Source organism: Tiliqua scincoides, chromosome 1, assembly GCF_035046505.1.
Source record: "Tiliqua scincoides isolate rTilSci1 chromosome 1, rTilSci1.hap2, whole genome shotgun sequence".
NCBI classification, from domain to species: Eukaryota; Metazoa; Chordata; class Lepidosauria; order Squamata; family Scincidae; genus Tiliqua; species Tiliqua scincoides.
Window position 1 is genome coordinate 232945904 of NC_089821.1, and position 24808 is coordinate 232970711.

Genomic DNA, 24808 nt, shown 5'->3' on the forward strand with positions numbered 1-24808 from the left:
CATTCATAGCAATCATTTAAAAGCTGCAAACCAGCCTTTCTGCCAGAGGCCATTTTTGCTTGGTTTTTAATAGCATCAAGCCAGCTTCCTGTCATGATGTAGCTGCCCAGCCCCTGTATAGTCTGAAAAATTCACAGTCAACAGTAGCCTGGCAGAAACCCACCACTCTTTCCAGGAAAAGAGACAGGACCCCAGAAGAAGGGCTCTGTTATTTGAGGCTAAACAAGGACTATGTTTAGAGGTCATAGAAACCTAGTGTTCCCCCCCCCCCTTCCTGGAACAAAGTATTACCATTATTTTTGGCCTCTCAAAGAAAAAGGGCAGCAGGTCCAGGACAAGCACAAGTCTTGGAAATAGTTGTTTAAAAAGCATTTCCACATCCCCTGCAATTGATCCCTGATCAACTGTTTTCCCCCTTAACCACAGCAAGATATGGCCCATGTGCCTTGTATCTGGCAAGTGACAAAATGACTGAGAAGCCCACCTCTGGTTTTTCTAGTTCAGTTATCCCCTGCACCACAGCCATCATGCTGAACTGCTGCTGGGAACTTTGTTTGAAACAGGCTTTGTTCAAAGAAAATGCTGGCAAGTGATATCAGTTATCCTGTTTCAGCTTCTGGACCTGAAGCACTTAAATATTTAAGCCTCTGTAAACACATCTTGCTGCTCGGAAAGAACTCTTAGCATGTGGTTCAGCCAGTGGCTCAGGACTGCTTAAGGGGCTGGTGCTTCCTCTTCCAAAGATTTCACCCCAAAGCTGGGCAGAGGAGGGCAGAATGCACATAGTTCGCCACAAAACTGGAAGTGCCTGATTTGGTTTTTTAGACTTCTGCAAGCATGGAGAGCCCTGCAGAGGGCTCCCCTGACCCCCCAGGACTGCAGTGCTGACTGCATGTAAGTTTAAGAAACAAACCCTCCCATCCCTGACAGCAGCGCAATTCTGGGGATTGTATTCCTTCCCCCTGTCCGTTCCTTAAAGAGGCAGGGACAAGTGCTTCCCTGGCTGCTGGGTACAACCCACTAGTTTGGGAACTACTGGTCTAGCTTGAAAAAATCAAGGCTGTTGTGACGGAACAACATCCACAGCATGTGCCCAGAGTAGGCTACTTTGAGCCAGTAGCCTCTGTGTGATCCAAGGTTTAGGTACACAGGATGCTCTGTGGATATTTGGTGCAGATACAATATTTTTCACTCTTAACCATGGTTATGATATTGGAAGGCTCATTCAGGTTCACATAGTCTTCTGCTCCCTCCTTGCTCCACAGGATTGCATTCTCTGCCTTGAATTCTCTCCCATTACCTCTTTCAGCAATAACTATGGTTAGTGTTAGGTCTGCGCAGAGTAAAACCCTAAAGCTCAGTTCTACCTATAGTTCGTTTTATTCCAGTTTTTAACTATAGTTTTAAAGTGAGCTATGGTTAGATGTCAAGTTGATGCTGATAAGTGCTAACCATAGTTTCTGTAATATTGTAAAGGGACACTTGGCATGATTTGGCAAGTGGATGAATGCAGAGAGCAAAGGAAAGATGCAAAAAAGAAAGCCAAGGTAACATGCCTGTTAAATAGGGTGGGCAGCGATGCTTTCAATGGATTAAGGAACGTGACAGGACAGGAAGGCGTGACAGAAAGAGGAGTTTGGTCTTGGGCATATAGAGTTTAAGATCAGTTAAGATAAAAACTGCTGAAAACATTGGTAAATAACACTGCATGCTAGAGCAACCCCAATCCGCTGAGCCTCAGTGCTGTGTGGAGGGCAGACTGGCACTCCTGCAGCACTAGCCAGTGGTAAGTAGATTCGGCGTCAGGGGAGATGGGAAGTGGGTGGAATGGGGCCAGGGGAGGAACTGGGGCGGGAGGAGGGGTGGAACTGGTGGAGCATCTGGTGGAGCCGCTGGCTTCAGGATTGGGCTGTAAGCTATTTCCCTCTCTAATAAGTGATTTAGTAGGTGCCTACTGTTTTTAGAGACCATTGTTCTGAGTTAGAAATGCTCATATAGGTATATGTTGCTGTAGTAGCTGAGATGCCACTTTCCATCTCTCCTTCTCTCAAACACAAAGCCATAATGCTAAACAGGCTCGTAGAAGCTGCTTGAAAGGTTTCCATTCCCCCCCCCTTGGTTCCTTCTGTGAACACACACACACACACACACACACACACACACACACACACACACACAGTTAACAAGAGCTGGGCCCTTACAAAGTCTTTTGTTTGCTTTTGCCTTTGAATCTAATCCTACCCATAAACCAGGGCCTAGGAGAGGAGGGTAAAGGGGTTAATTTGTACCAGGGCTCAGGGTCAAAAAGGGGGTTCAGGAGCCAAATGAGGGATCCCTGAATTTTCTAGGGATCTTACATTTTCCTAGCTACTCAGAATTGTTGGCCACACGGGATGCTGGGGACACTACCACAAGCATGCGGCTGCAGCTACTGGCAAGCCATATATGCTGGACCAAGGAATGCATCCACAACACAAGTGTCAAATCTCGGAGGAAACTGGCCTGCTACAGTAGCTCTTTGGCTTGTGAATCTGCTTGTCACAAATGAGTATATAGGAGCTCAGGGACACAGCTGTGGGGCTATGGTTGCTGCAGAAGCAAGTTTTGTTATGCACAGTATGCTTTCCATTCTAGTGTGAACCTATATATGACAGTGCTAATTTTCTGCAATGATTTTTTATTTAAAAGATTTTGGAGAGACTGTATCTAGCTGCCACATAGGTGGGTAGACCTAGGCTCCAAAGAGTTTTTCAGCAGTCTCCCCCTCCCCCTGCCCCATTCTGCTTGCCTGTCACCACCTCCCCCACTCCGTTTCACCCCTCCCCCTTTGTAAAGGGCCCAAAAGAAACTTTGTAGCCTCTGATAAAATTTCTCTCAGAGGCCCTACCTTAAACACACTGCTGGCTGACATGCTACCAAACGTTTGCAGTTGCTGGTTGGATTATCTGTCACTCAAGAGATTCGGAGGCAATCATAAGCCCATTGTACAGCGAATACCCTATTCTGTAGTTAGCCTTGTTCTGCCATGGAGAGTCCATTGTAAAGTGACTTGATCACATTGTGAGCCCCATCATAAAGAGAAAACTGACTGTATAATGTTACCAGAAGTTATTGATACTATCCAGTGTTCCATATCCAAGTCCTTGGCAATCCATGCTTTAAAGAAGTTTTTGGACATGAACTTACATATACTTGCTCTTATTGATTAAAAAGGCAATAATTTCATTCCTTATAAATATGTAATAAATATTTATTAAATATTTTTTAAAATGCCTCTTAATGTTATCCACCCTAAGCATTCAGCAACAGGGTGGTTTTCTTTTAAAAAAAACAAACAAAAAAACCCCCAGAAAACAAATAAATAAAGGTTTACATATTTGACAGAAATAAATAAAAGAGATGAAATACTAAATCATTTTACAATTTTAAAAAATGGCTAAAGCGAACAGCTATTAAAACATTTAAGTTCTCTGGAATATCAATTTAAAACAAATTCTAAAGTGAAACTTTAATATATGTATCCTAATGGAAACAGCTACACATTATTTGTGCCTCCAGTCATTAAAATATGGTTCTCCTTTAGTCAGTACTGACATCAAGAAAATTAACCACATATAGCTAAAGTACAACCCAGTCAAAGATTTGTAGTTGATTGGATTTCAGGAAGAGACTTAAGCAATCATCATAGTTGTTGCCCTCCTACCAGCTATCATTTTGCCCCCCCTTAACAACTGGTTCCCACTGCAACTACTGTTTTCTCTTTAAACCCTACTACCTTCCCTTTCTCTGAGACAAATGTTGCTCATTTCCTGGCTGTCATTATTTTCATTTCTGAGGTCCTGAGTTCACCTTACACAAGACTAAAGTAGATGTTTCTGCATAGACCTTCCTTATTTTCCATCTCCACTGACCTGTCACCATTCTCCTTCTTTGACATATACCATGTCTGATTACTTCCTTTCTTTGGCCCTCTTATTCTACTGCTAAACTTTCTGTCCTTATCTTCTGCCAAACTTTACCGTAAAGCTTCCCTTCCCTATTCATCCACACCGAGGTTCACACGTGAACACGCATGAACATGTATCAAGTGGTGCCTTACAGATGTGAGTGAGACATCACAGATTAGTCATTACAAATTGAGTTTTCTTGTAATTTAATGCCAACACAACACATTCAATGGAGACCACACATGCAACTGAGAGCAATAAACAGATTACGAGATTAGCAATAGAGATCTATGCATGCCTGCTCAGAAGTAAGCTCCATTGAGTACAATGAAACTTACTCCCAGGTAAATATCTTTGGGATTGCAGCCTAAGTGATTTACATGAATCTGTGAACCACCCAGAAGGCATCTGTTTATTCCTTAGTTACTTGACACTTTGGCTACTGGAGATGCTTGTTTACTTGACTTTTGTGCCTTCTGTATTGATTGCCGCTGTCTGACCAGAACTCTGTGCCTAAGGATAATCATTAGCTAAGGAACCAGAAGAGCATCTGGACTGGTTTTCAGTAACTAGCTACTCCTTGTCTTTCAGAACATTTTCCTAGTTGGTGTGCATGCATAATAGTTCAATTTCAGATGTGAAGCCATCATACTGACAGACTGTGATATGATGAACTCATACAAAAATGGCAGCTTGTTGTTCCTGTATCAAAACCTTCCCATGCCATTTACTGCTGTGTTCTGAAGGCACAGGAGAGAGCCACCCTGCTGGAACTCTGGGTGTGGCCAGTGACAGGTTGGAAGGTTTCCTAGTGATCCTGTGTATAGTATTTTCACTTGTTGTGACAAAACACAGGATATAAACTGTGAATAAACAAATAATAATAATTAGAATTGATCTGGTTTTGTTTCTAAGGGCAAGGAATCAGTGAGTGAATGTTAAAATTCTTTGTTTCATTTTAAAATGAAAATATTTTAAATGTTGTATTAGTAATATTAATTTTCATATTTCCTTTTACAGGTGTGCTAGTGATGTCATAAATCCCTGGAACAGAAGGCAATAAATGCCAAAGACACCAATATGCTTTAGAATGGTCATTAAGCATCCTTTGCCAAGATTGAAATGGTAATGATCTCTGCTGCTGAACAAATAAAAATAATGTGGCACCTCACCATACTGGTTGTTACGTTAACTTGACCAATAATCTGAGAGTATTCAAAAATACTGATGTCGCAGACCTGGTTCTGCAAAAATTTTGCAAAGGCCATTAAGGAATGAAAAACACGTTTCTTCAAAGAAAAGCTAAATTATGCCAAAAGGTGCTTTTCAATTCAACTCTACTAAGTGAGCAGAGCATGAGCAAAAAAAATTGAGGAAGCAAGCAATAAACAAGCAATAGTTGACTTCAATAAAGTACTGTGGAAGTTAGCCAAATCCACACACAAACTTTTTTCTGCAAATACTCATCTTCATCTTACAATGCATTAATTTTAATGCTTACATTAAATGCATCATTTAACATTACAATCCTTGAAGCAGACAAGCAGGTCCAACACTGGAACTGGCCAACAAAAAGGCTAACATTTCCAAGCACTGGAAGTGAAATGTTATGCAGACAGTTTGGTTGGCCTCTAGAAGGCCAGGGAAACAACTCAGTGAGGAAGACCAACTTTGTTCAGTTATGAGAAGGAGTTATTAATATTTCAAATATATTTTGAGAAAAATAGATGAAATATACCCAGTATACAAAATGGTGAACCGAAATAAAAAGCATAAAGCTAAAGTTCAACAGTGAAGCCATACAGAATGCACATCTGCCCATGCGGCATGACAGGATTCACACACACTTTCTACAGATGATGGGGAAACTTTCAGGGAAATAGTACTTCCTGATCTATGACAACAATGTCAAGTAAACTTGATGATGAAATAAAAGTCAAAGTTCAGTGGTGATGGTTTCCAGTGGACATGTCTGTCTCTGATTTTTGATGAAGTAGCTCATATTTGAGTTGCAAAAACAGTTGCAGGACACCCTGAGCATACGACACTTTCAATGGACAATTTCAGAATGGCTGTGGAATGGCCCAATCCTATTCATCATTTGTGGTGCCAAAATGCACATTCTGCCTGGCCCAAGTGAGCCCAAAAGTGCCATAAAGCACTTTGCAATGGAATACCTGTTTGTAGTGCCAGCTGGCTTTCCTGCTAGTGCCAGCACACTGAGCTATGCCCACCACAGCAGATGTCCAGTGCTATGCAGCACACTGGTGAGGGTGGCAATGGGAGCAGTGGTGGGTGGATTGGGCCCAGGAGGGGTTGGATCGATGGTGTCAGCACATGCTATGTTTTATCCCCCTTCCTGGGCCCAATCTGCTGACATGGATCTATGCAGACTTGCACCAGCTATATAGCTGGCACAGATTTGTGTTCACCCGCTGCACCTGCTGGGACTTACCCTGGAGCAAAGGGAGAAATGCCCCCTTACACTGAAGGGACCTCCAGAATGTAAAATTCCTCCATGGGATGCCACAAAAGCCACACTACAGTGGCATGGAAGAACTTGGGTTGAATTGGCCACCTCTATGATTCTTTATGGAATCATGCATCAATTTCTTAAAACAGATTTATGACTCACCTTTTGAAACTATACTCCCTCAAGGCAGCTGACATAACAAAATAAAAACACACTGGGTTGGAACCTAACTAGTCTTAGCATGAGCGGAACAGTACTTCCACTTGTGCGAGGAGTACAATTTCCTCTTCCAACTTCTTCCACCACAGCATTCTACATCTTCATCCATATCCCCATATTAGTCCTGGGAGTCCAACCCACAAGATCAACATTTAGAGAGAATGTTGAGAGTTATCAGGCAGAGGTCCAGAGCCCCATTTCATGAGGAAACAAGTCATCACAGTTCTCTGAATCCAAGCCAGTAAAAATAATGACAGAAAACACAGTAAAATAATAGAAAATTCAGCACAAAATAAAAATGTTAAATTCAGACAGGTTCAGCCAAGTATTTAAAAACCTTGTAGAAAAGTCAAATAGTTCAAACCCAAACTGGAAGAGGGGGCATCATAGAGTTTTTTGGTGAGGGATTTCCACAGCCAGGGCATCATCACCAAAAAGGACCTGCCTCTGATACCCAGCAATCTAATTTGCAAAAATAGTAGGCTCAAGAGCAGGTCTTAAAGCTCAGGCAGGCTCATATGAATGCTGGTAATCCTTAAGGCAACAGATCCCAGACTGCTATGATTTGGCATCAAAATGAGCATTATTAAGTAACGAACTTAATATCATCTATCACAATTTCTTGATTTTTTGTAAATGTTTTTGTAAGCCAACTGGAAGCAAAGCAATAAACCACACTGACTTGGAACCTCCTTGCCAATGTACTTTGTTTCAGCAAATGGCAAAATGAGAAAAAGGAAATTGTGGAGAGATTACATAATGTGGGCCTGTCAATCTTCTACATGCATACATTGAAAACCTCAGCTTTCCTGTGTCAATGTGTAAACTTTCAGTCTTTCAAGTAAACATTTGTCCAGCAAAATTATATCACAGAATCCTAACAGTGACAGCATGTAACTACACTGACCAAGCAGCACACCTCCTGAAAACTAATGGAAAGATTAGTTGTTGTTCTGCACATTAAATCTTGATTTAGACTACTGCTTTTAATGGCTTTGTCAGTCAAAATTATTTACTTGTCCAAAAAAAGAGAAAAAAAATCTTGTTTCCCGTTATTTTCCCAAGGTAAACCTTTATCCATTGTGTAGCTTGTTCATCTATTTTTACCTTGCTTGTAGAAACTTAACACATACTACATTAGAATAACTGTGTAAATATAAATGATTGTGCTTCAGTTTTGACTCAGAATGAAGTCTGATAGTTGTAAATTGATTCCTTGATCTCACAAAATACAAAACAAACATCGTAAGTATTATTATATTTTTTGTTGAGAGAAACAAATAAATTGTCAGTTTTACATGGCTGCCATACTGGAATCTGTACGTTTGCCAAGATGGTTCAACATCTGAAAGGGAATGCATATTCGATAGCTTCAATCCTAGAAAAACATTCTTTACACCATTTGAAGGTTCTCGTATCATTAATTCGACCTCTTTCTTAGCTCCTTTTTCTTTGTCTTTCATAATCTACCTTTTTTAAACCTGCACTGGCCTCCTGCACCTTTTGCACCATCCTAATCATGCCATGCTCTCACCCCTTGCCCCTTAGAAAAACTGGCATTTCTCACTGAACCTCCTCCTAGCTTGCCTTTCCCATTTTTCTTCTTTCTTCTTATTAAACCTGCCTAGACAAGTACCCCCCCCCCATTTGTACACCTTTCCTTTCAACTCCTTATCCCTTTCCCTCATCTTTTTCTGACTGTGGTCAGAAAGGGCCTTTTATGAAGTTAATGTCATGAATGTATCTTGTTACGGCGTTTGCAATTATACTGAAAGGAGGAATGTCCATATAGAAGAGCAGCAAATTAGTGTAATCTTCTAGTAGTTTCTGTAATGAATTGAAATCAGCTGAAAATACACATGGCCTTCTCTTTCAATTATTACTTGTGTGATGGGAAATTGACAAAGTATTGTCTTTTTATATATTTTTTAATATGGGCTGCTTATTAGGCTTCATACTTTTCTACATTGTACCACAAACATCTGCAATAATTTGAAATAACTAAAATATTGCTTTATTATTATTACCATTTTCATGGGACAGAGTTGCTCTCATCTTAAGTCATAGTTACAACTAAAAACTCCTTTGTGGCAACCTTTACACAGCATTTGCACCTCAGAACAAAAGCAACAAGAATGAACACATAACTAGCAGATTGACATAGTGCTTTATTTAAGCTGTCTGTACGAAGGAAAATAATGTGCATCCCTATCATATACGTGTAAAAATACTAAGGATGTACAGTGTACAAAAACGGTTGTAGTTATTTCACATCCTTGTGGGTCATATACTTAAGGAAATAAACAGTTTAAGTATGACCAACAGTAATACGGTTTCTTGGGTTTGTAGTCATGTCTGCTTAATATCCTTAACCATATGACTAGATCTGTCATGGGTCTAATGAAAGAACTAGCAAGGTCAAGAAATTTCACAAACTCTAAAGCAAAGCTACAGGGAGGTAATTCAATTACCAATTTAGAGTTTTTATTTAAATAAATACTTTACAATTTCATGCTTGCCTGTAATGCACTATCAGGAGCAAGTTAAGGAAATTCTACTGTAGACAGTACAAACAGTAGCAGCAAAGTGTGTACACTGAGGTGTAATATAGAGACCCTGCAGTTAGTAAGGAAAACCTTACATTGGTACTCTAGGAGAAGCACATGGCCCGTGCAAGAACTGCCAGCTTCAAGAAGCAAACAAAGAAAAGTGGAAAATTATAAAACAATACTGGAATAGATGCTCAGTAATTAGCAGAAATGTGCTGGAAGTATCTTTAGTGTGGAAAGCAAAGCTGTGTGCAAAACTGACAAAATATAAACAGAAATGATCTATTTCCTCAAAGATGGCTGCAGTACAAGAGGGCACACAGCAGATCCTGGAAGCCAGTACAAGCCGGAGTCAACAAGTCTGAAACGTACTCTGTTAAAAAAAAAATCCCCTCAAGGTCTAGCCTAATTCAGAGGAAGCTGTGGGGAAGCAGAAGAGAAGTTTAAATAGCCTCTCTCGGCCACAGCTTTACAATTTAATTTTTTTAAAATTCTGGGAGCCTGAGTTGAAGATATTTAGTTCCAAGCTCTAAAGGGTCATTCCATGTATGGATGTGAGATTAGGATACAATCCTATTCAACTTTCCAGCACCAATGCAGCCACAATGCAGCTCCAAAAGAGGGGAAAACATTCCCTTACCTTGAGAAGGCCTGCATGGCTCTCCCCACCGCAGGATGCAGTGCACACTGCATTGACATAGCTGCATCAGTGCTGGGAAACTGGATAGGATTGGGCCCTAATGGTCACTTTTGCCTTATGTTTACCTTTAATATAATGGTTACAGGCAACAATATTAAATACCAGATCCCATATTCATCCCCCATCCTGGCTCCTGTGTCCAGATTTTCCAATCAGTTAGCATTATGCTAATTCACAATCATAAGAAATGGGTCAGTAGGTATCTTCTGCAAGCCCTTTTATCTCATTAATTAGCAACGTCAGGGTGAAGATAACAGGGACTACAGTGGAGCTAACTATAGATAGATCATTGTTTCCTATTCTCACATTTTGTTCAGATGACAACATGAAGTTGTTCCCTGATTGGCTTTGGGAAAGTATGAGTTCTCTACAATACCATAACTGATGTTCAAATGTGCCAGGTGAAAAATAAACAACTGTACATGCTGCACAGTCTTCCTAGCTTAAGCAGGCACTTACTAATATGACCTGACCTGATTCAGATGTAATACTGAACCATAATTTAGTGCTCCATAAATGAGCATAAAGGTAGTTGTAGGGTGACAGAGGGGAGTAAAATCTTTGGTTTTAAAACAAGTTGCAGTTCTATAGTATGTCTGAATTTGGGGAACTGTGACTTGTTATTTAAGTAGATTAGAACAAGCTAGAATATTAAACCATGCTTTTAAAAAGCTGATGTGATATCCTGACTGCTTGAACTTTCACTGCTCAATCCAATCCCCCAACACTGGTGGAGATGCGGGTGCAGCATCCAATGGGGGAGGCAATTGGACAGTGATTAGAAAAAGTAGAATTTACTTATCCCCTGGTAGCCTGCCCAATTGCCTATGGGTCTCCTCAGACATGCACCAGCCATTTCACTGCCATATGTCTGAGGTGGGAAAAGGGACAGAGTGACTTGGGAAGGAGGAGATAAGATCTGGTGGGCACTGGAGCTGCTGAGATCCCTCCCCTCCCCTCTTTCTTTCCTGAAACTCCCCCTGCTCTCCCACTTCTAATTTTCTGGTGCCAATGGAGGCCTTCAGAGCCGCTGCTTTGCCTCTTGCACCACTATCCATTTCCACTGCTACCGGAAAGCACCTTGTACTGCTGGCAAACAGCGCCAGAGTTCCAACAGCGCCATAGGAGTGTACCCTCAATTCAGTATCTGCAATATTCCAAGTTTGTGTGTAACAAGGAATTGTGATTTGTTTTAAAGTGAAACAAAGGATTTCACTCTCCTTCTCTCATGCAAGAAAGAAACTGCAAGCCAGTTTCTCCCTTAGGCTTGTTCACTGAGCCATGGTTTAGGGTTACATCTGAATTAGGCCTATGAGGCATTCAGTACAAAAATCATAGCTGATATGTATGGCTGAGGAAAAGCACTTGTCAATCAAGAAACTATTTGTACCTGTTAAGGTTGGTCCCAAAGCACCTGTGATTAGGCTGCAGGGAAAGTACTGGATGTATGATAACGCCCATTTTCTTTTAAAATGGAACACATACATAGCAATTAAAATAATTACCATAAATAAACTATATGGTATTACAACTGTTTTGCACAAAATCACCGACTATACCCACACACCTCTATTGCCTTCAATGACACAGACAGAGGTGCTACTAAATTTAAAAACTTTCCCCACCAGACACATGTTTCAGAGTTTGTGTAAGATGCTATCCTACAGTACTAGAAGATTGTTCTAGGTTAGCTGCTGATGAACTGGATTATTGTATTTTGCTCAAAGCATGCAGTGCCTGGGTTTCCATGTGCCTTCAAGATATAATTGATATAATTCAAGATTATAATTGAATTAATTCAAACTAGTAAGACTAAATTATTTCACTGAAAGGCATCTGAAAATACTATCCTTATTCTGAAGATGCCAGGAACATCTACAAGTCACTGATGATGTCATGAGACATTCCTGTGCCACATCATTTAAAGACTAACCTTATGATACTTGCAAAACTTCACTGGAGAGTGTTCCAAAGAAGCACAGAACAAATGGAGAAAAATTGATAGTGACATTGGAAATCTGTGATTCACAAGTATAATTGTGATTAAGAGGGCAAACTATCAAGCCACATAATGCCTCCAGCACAGTAAAACCCTCTTCTATTTGACATAGGTGGTTCTTGAAGGACAGACTGATCACACCAGTTACATATAAAATACCACAGTTTGATGAGGAAAAACGGAATACACCGAATCCATTTCTGCATGCGTTGGCTCATCCAGCTAGGGCTGTGTACACGTCAACTTCAAATGTATAGCAACTGGCTGAATTAGGGCAATCAGGTTTCTTTTTCAGGATCTGTTTTTTAAACCTGCACCACCATAATCATACAAATTGCCCAATCCTGTTCCCCATCTGCGAATCCATCTGCTATTGGTGCAGAAGCAGCCATGCTGGCAGAGCACACGCTGCATCCAATGGTGGAGGAGGCAACTGGAGAACCAGTAGGAGGTAAGTAAAAACATGTTTTAGTTACCCCCATTATGCTGTCCAAGCACCTATCAGTCTTTTTGGACATATGGCAGCCACTTTGGTGGCATAGGTCCAAGGACTTAAAGGAGCAGGGTGGCCTGGGAGAGAGGGGATAGGATCTGGCACATAGCAATGCCACTGAAATCCACCCCCCCTTCCTGCCCTCTTTTGCCCCACCCATAACTTTACCTACACCAGCAAAGGCTTCTGGTGCTGATGCTCTGTATGCAATACTGCTGTTTATGGCAGAGACCTAGAAGCATGTGACTGGCTTCTGTGCTGACATAAAGGACCTTGCACTGCCAGAACTTGTGTTTTGGATTGGGGCCTAAATTTGTCACTTTTGTTTACATTTTGTTTATGACAGAAAGGGCTTTCATACAATACCCAATGACCCAATTTTTATGACACTTTCCTAATACCCAGTTACGAAAGAAACTAGAGCTGGGGAAACCATGCAAGGCAAACCATCTATCCCACCACAGTGCAAAGCAACCCCGGAGAAATTCTATTTTGCAGATTTCTCCATGTTAAGGAACTCTCTTATCTTACCACCATTTCACAAAATGAGAGTTTACTCCATTATGGTCCCAAACCAGGATGTTACCAATTCAGAAATCAGTCAGGTGCGGGCACAAGTACACACATGGTCAACAGAACAGGAGTGTGATTTGAAGATTGGCATTAGCTGAAAATAACAAATACAATTTAGAGTGCAGAATATCTTGTATTTGTCCAAAATATAATAAAGTAGGACTCCATGGAATGACCCCCACCCCAGTTGAGTTACTGCATGGTTTTTAAATAATTTACTGTTTCTATAAATAGTATGTAAATATTGAAATATATTTGATCATTTTAGCATATCTAAAAGGATTTTTCTATTGATAAGGAACCAGCTATAAAAGCACTGCCATTAACTGCAGTCTGGACTAATTAGGAAATATTTTTATGTTGTGGAGCAGCATACTTGTTCCAACCCAGCAATTCTGATCCATGTACAGATCCCATGCTTAAAAGGGTACTGTGTGTGGACATGAAGCCCCACATCCAGCACTAGGGCCAATGCATGTGAGGGTCCTTGCAAAATCAGGTTGGCACACCTCTGACATAGAGATGAATGTAGTGCTTATTGTTGACAGTGCTAATCAACAGTTTGGAGGGCATCCTTCCAACCTCTTTGCTCCCTGTCCTCACCTTCAAGGGTGACTCATGCTTTACAACAGACTGCACTGTCCATTGAGACTGGGACCTAGGACCAGTGTAAATATTTGTCAAAAATATTAGGTGGTCACCTTTGGTATGCTGGGACACTGCTCATAAATTAAAGTTCTTTCTAGCCCCTAATTCACTCTGCTCGCTCCTTACTACTTCAGTGTCACAATATCTAACGAGAAGAGCAGATGTTGTTTTATTTTGTATTCTTTCCACTCAAACGGTTTACACTAATCATGAACTGTTGTGATGCAAAGATACAATAAAATCTACTTTACTTATGGAAAGTATGTGTTTGTCTTAGCTGCCTTAATAAAATGCCCACATGCCTCTTGAAAACCCCAGTGTGTTCCACTGCCAGCAGGGATTTTCATTCTAGGGTATCTACATTTTCAGCATCAAGAGGCTGAGACATCTGCATGTATCTATTATTTTCTTCTCAAATGTCATGTACACATTCATACACAGCAATCATAATACTTGGCTAAATCACAGTTTGTTACAGGAGTTGAAAGATAGTGAAGCCAAGATATTTCAATGATATTCCCATGGAGTAGCATTCTGTGATGTCATTATCACTGGCATGCACTGTTATTACATTTACTGGCTCATCTGGAAAATCCCAACTCCTAGCACCAAAGGCTGCATTACAGATTGCCTTCCTCTGTGTATCTTTTTTAAAATCACAAAATAAAAAATTCAGAAATCCTGTTCTATTAATATTATTATGATTCTGTGTGGTCAGAGTTCAAACATCAGTTAAAACGGCTATTCCCATCAACTTAATCTATCATTTGCAACTTACAGTAAAATGGTTTTCTTGTAATCACTGTGGACGTAGTAACTTGAACTTTTCAGTATCTCCTACATACTTCATTCACCTTGAGTAGAGAGTACACAAATCCTTTGGATACATGGCTTTGGGATTTTCTTTAGACCATTATAAAATGTTTTGGCTTTTCAGAAACCCAATTCAAAGTATAAGGTACACTTTCAGAATCTTGTCAACAGTTTCACGTGGGAGAAAAAGTGCATTATTTTGTTCAGCTTGTACAGTCCTTCCATACATTACAAAATAAATTGTTTTAAGCCTCTTCTAGGATGTAGCAGCATTTGCAAACATGACACATACAATCGTTGTCACTAAAAAATAAATACTACTGAAGTGTAACAAAAATATTCAGTTAAACACCTGAAGAAAAAAAGCTAATTCACGAACTCAAAATAAAAACATGTAAGGCAAACTCCTGTTTACCTTAATGTACAAATTTTGGTGAAAAGCGCTGTTATTATGCCTGTCTACATTCTTCAGCCACCAGAGGTGATGAATATCAACAAATAAAAAGAAAAGCATGCGAGACATGTTATCTGATGCAAATTATAAGACCTTTAAACAACTTCAAGTGCCGCTTTTAAACCTTAACTTCTTGCATTTTAAAGGTTCCGTTCTCCATAATTGCACGTGAATCTGGAAGTCTAAGTGGGAGGCTAGGAAATCCCAGCCTTTCTGCTTCTTGTGTAGTATTCCAACAGTAATTAAAAAATTATATATATATATATATATTTATATATATTTATATATATATATTAACAATTATAAGTCCTCCTGAATGTTTTCATCCAGATGTTAATGACAAATCTGATTCAAGTGATGATATGCCTACCAAAAACTTTACGTATGTACACCACCACTTCTACGTTCCCCAGTTCTGTCCACCTAAAATAGATGTGAGAAAACATCATAAACTATGTCATTTCTGTCTAGAATTTTGATTTGTCTTCTAGAAGAAGTGAGGAATACATCTCAGGCTGACATGTCCTTTAGCCTCTGCTCTGAGAAGACAAGAGAAAGATAACCAGCTGTGCACAAAATGCACCATCGAGAATTTGCCATCTAACATTTTGGATTGCTTCTTGCTGTTACCCTCATGCTGAGACAGTGGACAGCAGTAACAGCAGGGGACCTTAGACCAAGATAAAATGTCATGCAGATAAATCAAAGAGTCTGATTGGGCAGGAAGGGAAATGGTTCCATCTGGAATGATCTCTGAAAGTGCTCTGCTATCCTAAATCATAGCAAGTACTGGTGGTGATGTTCAGAATCATTTTCAGTGATAAATCTAATATGACTGTGAAGCAGCAAAACGAAACAACAAGCTATTCCCGTCCACTCGCAGAATAGGAAAACTGAGGGAAATGTGGTCGTCTTTCATTGTCCATGCAGTCCATACCGTCTTCATCATCTGTGGGAGGGAAATTGGAACGTAGCCTCAGGAAAATTAGTTTCTCATACACTGCATTACAATACTTTATTGCTTCATTTTGATACAGAGAGTTTTGCAGATATTTTAGTATTATCATACATAGTAGAAATTAACTAATGTTTTGATGGAGCTGCATAGGCAGAATAGGTCCTAGATATTTCTTCTATCGTAGCATATAATCACACAGGCCAACACACATTTGGCTATCTTAAACACTAGACATATTCATGGCTATTTTTGGGGTGCTGATTCCAAAAAATGGCATCGGTTTTGCCCTATCGCATCTAGTTTCAGAGATACGGCATAGCCTTTTTAGTGAATGGTTCAAGCAGCTTCCTCGTGAGGAAGCCTATGCCATGGCTATGAGGAAGCTGCTTGAACCATTCATTAACAAAGTTATGCCATATCTCTGAAACTAGACATGATAGGGCAAAACTGATGTCATTTTTGGAATCAGCACCCAAAATTAAAATAAACCCACCATAAATTTTGAAAAAGTGTTTTGGACCCTCAATTTTACAGGCCCTGTTTTTATTACAGGAAGAGGACATGGTGTTTTTTTTTTCCTTTTTCTTTTTCTGGTTAGGTTAACTGAATTACAGGATTACAGAAACAATGTAAGAGACCACAATCCAACACAGTGCTGGGTCCTGAACACCACTGAATTAAATGAGCTTATGCATGCCTAACACTGTGCTAGGCTTTGAAAGTTTTTCTTTGCAAAACATTTCTGTGTACATTTCAGATATAGGATGCAACGGAAATTTATAAACAGCTTACATGAAAATATAAAGCAAAACTACTGTGTTAAAGTTCACTAACACCTTACAGAGATCCTGTAAAGCTAAAGAGTGCTTTAGCAAATATTTATTGGACCTATATGCAGAATGGACTAAATTGTTAGGTTTAACACACAACATGACTGTTAAGGAGTCCTATCAAACTTATTTTGCGATATGCTAATATGCACAAGAGAACAGGTGCTCTAGTTTTGGCTCTGATTCAGCCAAATGCCTAACAAATTACTTGCTTCAAACAGATGTTCATAGTCAGGTATGTCAAGTACTCTCCTGAACTAAGGATATATTGCTTGCCCCATGAAAGTCTTTTGGGGACTATTCCCATTCACGTTTTTTAAAGCTAAGATAATTAGCAATTAATGACAATGTTTTAGGGAGACAGAATATCAGTTCAGTCTGTAGTGAGTTACTTGAACATTAAAATGTATGTTCTATAAGATTTCTGTAATAAGAAGAGCATAAGCCCAAGTATATCCAGACATTTCTGAGATACTTACATTTCTCAGGTGGTGTTATTGTAATAGTCTGAGCAGTAAACTCTTCATCAAAATATCTGGTGTCTGTCTCAGATGTCACTTGAGGTTTAAAAGGAGGAACAAGCTGAAGGAGCAGGGAAGAAAATAATCACATTAATGAATATGGACACAACCAAGTTAGAAATAGGAGTAAGATGAAGTTCTTGTGGTCTAGCACTTAGAACAAAGAATCATGGCACTGGACTAAAGGTCAGCGAAGGAATCGGTTTTGTGTCGCTATTCCATGTGATGCCAGCTTTTGAAACTTGGAAGAAGCAAAATGTCATTAATTAGTTTGCACAATATAATGTCCAAAGATCTATAGCTCCTATTAGTTTTTCAAATCTTTCCTATGGAAAAGAAGCACAGGAGGAACATGTGTGTGTTGCAAAAGGGCTAAAAGCACTTTGCAGCAGTTCAGGGAGCCAGCGGGCAGCAGGGAGATCAGAATGGAGGCCTGCTGGAGAAGGAATTATGGTAGAGATGCAAAGTGGGGGGAGGGTGGGGAGGGGTTAAATGGGCCAGGGGAGGAAATGGGGCAGAGTGGGCCCAAGAGTGATAGGTTTGGTAGCAGTGGCACACACCAAATTCAAACTCCCTTCTTGAGCCTGATCCACCAGCATGGATCAACTTGGACTTATGTCAGTGATAAAACTGGTGCAGGTCTGAGTTAACCCATAGTGGCTGCTGGGGCTTACCCCAGGGCAAAGGGACGCATGTTCCGTCACACTGAAGACCTCCAGCAGCTGAAAATCCCCCACAGAATACTGGCACCACTGTATTGCCGGGCAGGGATTTAGTTTGGATTGGGTTGCCTGAGATACATTCAGTTATGGCACGTGTGTGTGGACGTTCAGGTGGTACTTATGCTGAATCTATTGCATTCAAGACAACAGAAATGTCAACTGATAAAGATTTTTGTTGCTTTGGAAATTAGTGTTGTTCTTGTGTTCAGGGACTCATCTTCAGTTAAGCTCAATTTGTTAACCCCATAATTACTGGGCTACAGAGATTATTGCAAAACTAGTGTAAAATACTTAGGAGCACCTTCACAGCCACAAATTGTCCCAGCTAGTTGCTCTCTGCTAACATCCAACTAGTCAAACACCAATTCAAGGTCACATCAGATACAGTACATAATTTCTTTCAATGTATAGCAAAAAGAGAAAACATTTCCTAGAGTACCAAAACCAGAAGCAGAATTTTCAAAATAAAGAATTTTAAATAGATTTAGATTTCACACCAGCTGGGGCATATGTGTTTGGCCTAAGAGAAAGTGCCATGATTAATTTGAAAATACCTCATATAAAGTCTCTATTCCACCCACACTTTATTCTTAAAAAGAGACACTGATTTAAAATGATGATATTCTTTGAACTCAATTTAATTCACAAATTGGAAACTCTGCTTGATGTCTTCATAGCCATACTTAACTCTACCATTCTTAACCATTCATACTTAAGCCTAACGTTCTTCATCCCATGCCACCCATGCAATTTCTGCATGTATATTTATTGTAGGACTGTACTGAGCTAGTTCAATGGCCCAACAATCTCTAATCCACAGTTATCAAAACTATAGTCTGTAACAAGTTAATATGACCCAGATGTTGTTACAAGAACATCCTGGATGCCAATATTCTATGACTACCTATAGCAGGTTACACTGTTCATCACTATTACCACTAGCGACTGCATGTTTGCACCATCCATTGCTTCCTGAGACATAGAGAAATGAAGTCTCTCTCTTTGTCGATCTTTATTCATCCAGAACGTTTTGCTTCTGTTCTCTACAAGTGGGAATTTTGCCCTCACAAGAAGTAGAACTACTCATGAATCAGCCAATCTGTCTTTGAGCAGCAAACATTTACTTGTTTGCTGCTTAAATGTGACTTTATTGCAAACATAAGAAGCATGTGGTAATGTAATGTCAGATAGTACTTAAATGTGTAGTTTAGCAAACTTATTTGTAGCTCTGTTTATAATAAAAGCAACAACATCCGGTATGTCCATTATAAAGTTATATTATTTTTCTGGCATTTTTAATAGCGATAAACTGCTTTCAATATGATTTGGTACAAATAATTCAATGAGCATTACTAGTAATATGACCATAAAAACAGACAATATGGGAGTGTAGGTCTTATGTTTTAAGTATTTGTACTGAACTGTAGAGTATCTCATAAAGGTACAAAGAACAGAACTGGAGCCAGAAGATGGGGAAAAGCAGTAAAAAATTCACATGGGCAAGAGAAGGGAAATGAAACATGATCTTCCCCCTTCCTGTGCACAGCAGAGGGGATCCTCACAGAGATAGTGCAAAAACCAGAACTGTGCTCTGATAGCTGATCAGAGCAATACTGAGCATTGGGAAGGCTCGCAGCAGGGGCTGTGAGCCTCCCAGATCCTCTGGAGGCCTAGGTAAGGGAGAAAACCCATTTCTCACGGCAGCGCCAGAACTGCTGTGGTGCTGTTGGGGCACCAATTTCTGGGCCACCCCCCTTAAGGGGGAATGGCCCACTTCTGGTTCCCTGGTGGGTCACAACCCACCAGTTTGGGAATTGCTGCTATAGATTAATCAATCAAATTTCAAAACTACGTCTTTTAATATATATTTACATTCTGAAAATAACAATTATTCCTCTTACGAAAATTTCTACTTTGTTACTTAATTATATATTCATTACAAAAATGTACAAAGGGATAATACAAAGTTAGCCTATCAGGTACAATCAATAGCATTATGAAGAGTGTGAAGCAGAGCTCAAACTTTAATCTTTACACCTATTTTTTTGTGGCATGAAGCACATGATACACCAATGGCCCAATCCTGTCCTCTCTCTACACTGGCAGATCTTGTAATCCATCAGTGTAATGCTGGAACCTCCATCACTGCAGCTGCCCCGTTTTTCTGTGGCTTGCTTCTGGAGGCATGATAGCCAGAGCACTAGGAGTGGAAGGCCTCAGAGCCTCTGCAGCTACCAGAAAGTTGGCAGTGGGGGCAGATCATTATGGGGATGGGGCCAGGCTTGGTGTGGAATTCAGTAGCAGATGCACATGCCAGGTATTAGCTCTCTTTCCTGGCCGAGACCTGTCCCCAAAGGCTGTCCTGTCCCTGTCCCTCAGACTTCTGTCAGCCAAACAGCTGATTTAGGACTTGGGAATCTCACTGGAAAGCAAGCAGCCTGCAGAGAGGCAAGTAATTCTTTTTTTTTTTTTTAAACTTGCCTCTCCCAGGCTGACTGGTTCATGGCCAACCCATAGCATCCAGCACATGCTGTCGGTGGCACTGCATGCTCTGGGCCGGCCCTGGATAGGATTGGGCCATAAGAAAGAAAGTCACAGCCATGACCTGAGTACCTTTGCTTACCACTAAATGACTACAAACCACCCTCATGCATCTGGAGTAAGAGGGAAGGGCTTCCAGATCAGAATATGCAACTTCCAAATAGGCTTAAGTATCATCATTTCCCACTTCAAGAAGATAAGAATAGCTTTGTGGAATCAAGCCAAAGTCCATCTAGTCCATAATTCTGTTTCCAACAGGACCCAACCAGATGCCCTTGGGTACTCACAAGCAAGGCATAACTGGTAACAACAATTATGTCGACTCTGGTCCAAGACTTACTTTATTTAATAAGCCCATATACAACTGGCACAAGGCAGTTCAGAAACATCCACCAGTACAATAAGCAGGAGCCAGGTTGTTGACAGGCATGAGACATTCAGAGCTTATCACACCTATCTTCCACAAACAGCAGTTTGTTTCTGGGCCTGATTTAGGTGGTTATTACCTTTTAAAGTCTTAGAACCATACTACTTGAAAGACCACTTTCGCTCATATCAGCCTACTCAGTTCCTTAAGTTGTCTTCTTGGTCTCTAGCCCACCACTGATCCAAATTTGGCTACAGGTGACCAGAGACAGGGTCTTTTTGTTGGTAGCACTTCTTCTATGGATTGCATTCCCCAAGGAGGTTCATCAGGCCCCACACTGTCCGCCAACGTTCTACGCATTCCCCAAAAGTATCTTTTCTGCCTGCTTTTTAATCAATTTTCAGCTTAATGCTCCACTGTTGGCATTGCTTTTATTGTTGGCTGGGCTTTCTTGTTTTAGTAGACACATTAATTTTAGTTGATATAATGGTTTTGTATTACTGAGTTTTTCTGTCTTTGTTGACTTTACACAGCTTTACTGTGAACTTCTTTGTGCAGATTTTAATTTGGAGAAGTGGTATATAAATCTGTTAACTGTCCAATCCTATGCACACTGCCCAGTGGTGGCGTACCTCCTATGCCGACACCAATTCATGTAAAAACAGTTAAAAGGCATTCTGACAGTGCACACTGGAGGGAAGGTCTGCATCTTCCCACCCTCTCCACAGCTTTTCTTGCTGCTCACCAAAGCAGGTAAATCAGCAGGAGAGGTGGTAGGGGATAGTGGGGCAGCTGGAATGGGGTGTTGTCCACGGTAGATCCGGGCCCGCTGAGGCCAGAATTCTGCAAGGTAAAATAGTGGACAACCTGGAAGTCACTTCCAGATTGTGAGTGCCTGGTCCATGTCATTGCCATATCATGCTGCATTTTGCAAAGTGTGTGTCACTACTTACCCACAGGCACAACACACTTTAGGAATTGTAATGCAATGCAACCAATGTCACGGTGAGTGTGTGTGTCCTAGAAGTGACTTCTGGATAGTTCGCCATTTTACCTTGCAGCATCCTGGCCTAAGCAAGCCCACAGCCCACCAAAAATAAGAGAAATGCAGTAAAAAACCCTCTCCTAAAAATATATCTTCTACAGTGGCATCATGAAAAATATAGTAAAAATAATGGGTAGCATCCTGACTAGGGTTTCCATCACTGAGAGTTCCCTACAGAAATGGAAGCTACATCTGTGAATGGAATGGAGGAACCTTTCTTTGTACAAGCAGAATGCTCCTGAAGGAGATGCCAATGGCAGAAGTACTAGTTGGAATGCTACCTAATGCATTCCATTACGTATAAGTTAGGGATGTCTAGAATTAGAAATGGGTACTACTCTGCACCTGATGCTTAATTTAAAAAAGTATTTAATATGTGCTCTTTAATAGTTTTTATGTTCTAATGGCAACAGTGTCAACTGCTGATTCAATTTCATCATGTCACTTGATATAGCTTTTGTTCAGTGAAAGAAAGCCTTGGGCTTACCTACACAGTGAGGACACTGAAGTAGTGCACTTTTAAGGCACTGCAATTTTATGACTAGCATCCATAGACCCTCTCCAGAGCAAGAACCAGTGGAGTAACTAAGGGGGTGCAGGGGGTAGCAACTGCACTGGGAAACTAGTTTTAGGAGGGCAACAAGCCCACTTGACACTAGGGGCCAAAACCTTGGTATGTATGAATAATACCATCATGTTACATACCTTTGGAAAGGTAATTTAATGCAGAATACAATGAAACAAACCGCATTGGAATATCTGTATTCTATTAAAGGTTATGGCCAATTAACCAGAAAATAAAAACACAACTGCATTACAGAACAAAAAGTGGATTTCTTTAAGCCCCAGCGTTGCATATACACAATGTGTACACCTGTGGGTTGGGCAGAAATGGGTTAATGCAAAACTGATCTATGAGACTGAATGTTCTGAGAACCAATGAGTTGCTATTCATGTAAACAGGGAACCAATATGGTGTTAATGGTGTTAACCTGTTGTAAGCCGCCTTGAGTCTCTTCGGAGAGAAAGGCGGGGTAAAATAAAATTATTATTATTATTATTATTATTATTATTATTATTATTATTAATGAGTCAGCTCGCATTTCCATGGATCATAATACAGTTACCCCTGCTAACTGGGTAAAGAGGCACTTTTTCAAGTGGTACTTCTCTTATACTTAGCAGAAGAATAACCATCCCTCTTCACCCTAGTACAGTGTCTCTAACCAATAATGTCACTTCCAGTTGTGACATCACTTCCAGGACATCATTTTGAACTTGGCACCAGGTTACACTATCGCTAACTACACCACTGGCAAAAACTCTTCCTCTGAAGTAAACAATTGTGGGTGCTTTCTTATGTGATTCCTAATACATATAGATAAATACTTTTTAAAAAATGTGATGCTCGGTATAGAGCCCTTTGTTCCTTTAAATATTTTCAAAATATGCAAAAAATATTAATTATGATTGAATGTATAGCTGCTACAGATTTTGGGTAGAGGATAATTTACTTCAAAATTTTACTTCAAAAGTACAAGAATAACTTAGATCCTCAATTAACAATTAACACTAGATGGTACCAATGCATTGGTGATGCAACAATGAGAATAACTTGTAAATCTCTTCATGATTTCAGACTTGAGCGCCTGTGATGTCACGTGTCAAACACAATTATTGTTCAGATCCAGAGAAGTGCAAGCAAGAGTTCTGCTTATACAGCAGAACTTTCACATCTCCTTCCCACCACAGTATCTTCTGTTTCCAGGGACCCTGCATGTTGGTGTGGAACATGGTGCAGGAGCTTGCAGCTGTGAGGGAATCTATGAAAATTTCAGATTCACCCTTACACAAGTGCAGGTGTTTTCAACACTCTTTAATCTCTGGATCTAAGCTTATAAATACTTGAAAATAAACAGATTGGTTGCAAATTCTATACCCAAGGTAAAGAAATTCTTGCCATTGTACACTGACTTTGTGTACAGGAAAACTATTTGGGTTTATGTGTATGTACATTTCCAGTTCTAATATTAAATGATCAGCATACTACAGGTCACAAATACTAGTCAAATATTATTTCTCCACTATCTCTAATTTTCAGATAAGGAACTGGTAACCAGCTTCTTACAGAATACAGGAGTGCCTCTGTATCCATGGGGGATCAGTTCCAGGGACCCCCCCCCCCACCACAGATACAGGGGGTGCTTGTATTGATAGCTGCCCCCATGTACCCCCCATGCTCATTAGCGTTGTTTAAAAGCTTACCAGCAAAGCGTTTCTTCCTTTAACAGGTTGCTAGATGCATTCAAGTTTATAGCGCAACATGAGCAGGTTTGGGGGGGGGAACTAGATCAATGCTAACAGGAAGCATGAAGTTAACTGCTCCCTGTTAGCATCAGTCTAGTTTTTTTACTGGATAACTGAATTTGCTGATACTAGATCCAAGAATGGGCAGCAAAACGGCAGATGCGTTTCAATGTCAGTAAGTGTAAAGTCATGCACATTGGGGCAAAAAAATCACACATATAGGCTAATGGGTTCTGAACTGTCTGTGACAGATCAGGAGAGAGATCTTGGGGTGGTGGTGGACAGCTCAATGACAGTGTCGACCCAAAGTGCGGCGGCAGTGAAGAAGGCCAATTCTATGCTTGGGATCATTAGAAAAGTTATTGAGAACAAAACGGCTAATATTATAATGCCGTTGTACAAATCGATGGTAAGGCCACACCTGGAGTATTGTGTCCAGTTCTGGTCGCCGCATCACAAAAAAGACATAGTGGAAATGGAAAAGGTGCAAAAGAGAGCGACTAAGATGATTACAGGGCTGGGGCACCTTCCTTATGAGGAAAGGCTACAGTGTTTGGGCCTCTTCAGCCTAGAAAAGAGATGCCTGAAGGGGGACATGATTGAGACATACAAAATTATGCATGGGAAGGATAAAGTGGATAGAGAGATG

General features: G+C 40.4%; 2 protein-coding genes across 6 annotated transcripts in view; one reads left to right on the forward strand and one right to left on the reverse strand.

The window, feature by feature from the left end:
• The window catches only part of SDCCAG8 (SHH signaling and ciliogenesis regulator SDCCAG8), a 150644-nt gene extending 145526 nt beyond the window's left edge, over positions 1-5118 (forward strand). For all 3 annotated transcript variants that reach the window (XM_066617459.1, XM_066617466.1, XM_066617477.1), the window contains one exon: positions 4968-5118. In XM_066617459.1, coding sequence (XP_066473556.1) covers positions 4968-4976 — 9 coding nt within the window. In that variant the 3' untranslated portion in view covers positions 4977-5118. The remainder of the gene's footprint in view (positions 1-4967) is intronic.
• A 3430-nt stretch (positions 5119-8548) lies between these two features.
• The window catches only part of AKT3 (AKT serine/threonine kinase 3), a 200806-nt gene continuing 184546 nt past the window's right edge, over positions 8549-24808 (reverse strand). For all 3 annotated transcript variants that reach the window (XM_066617500.1, XM_066617492.1, XM_066617507.1), the window contains 2 exons: positions 17136-17238; positions 8549-15817 (listed from right to left, as the gene is read on the reverse strand). In XM_066617500.1, coding sequence (XP_066473597.1) covers positions 15732-15817; positions 17136-17238 — 189 coding nt within the window. In that variant the 3' untranslated portion in view covers positions 8549-15731. The remainder of the gene's footprint in view (positions 15818-17135; positions 17239-24808) is intronic.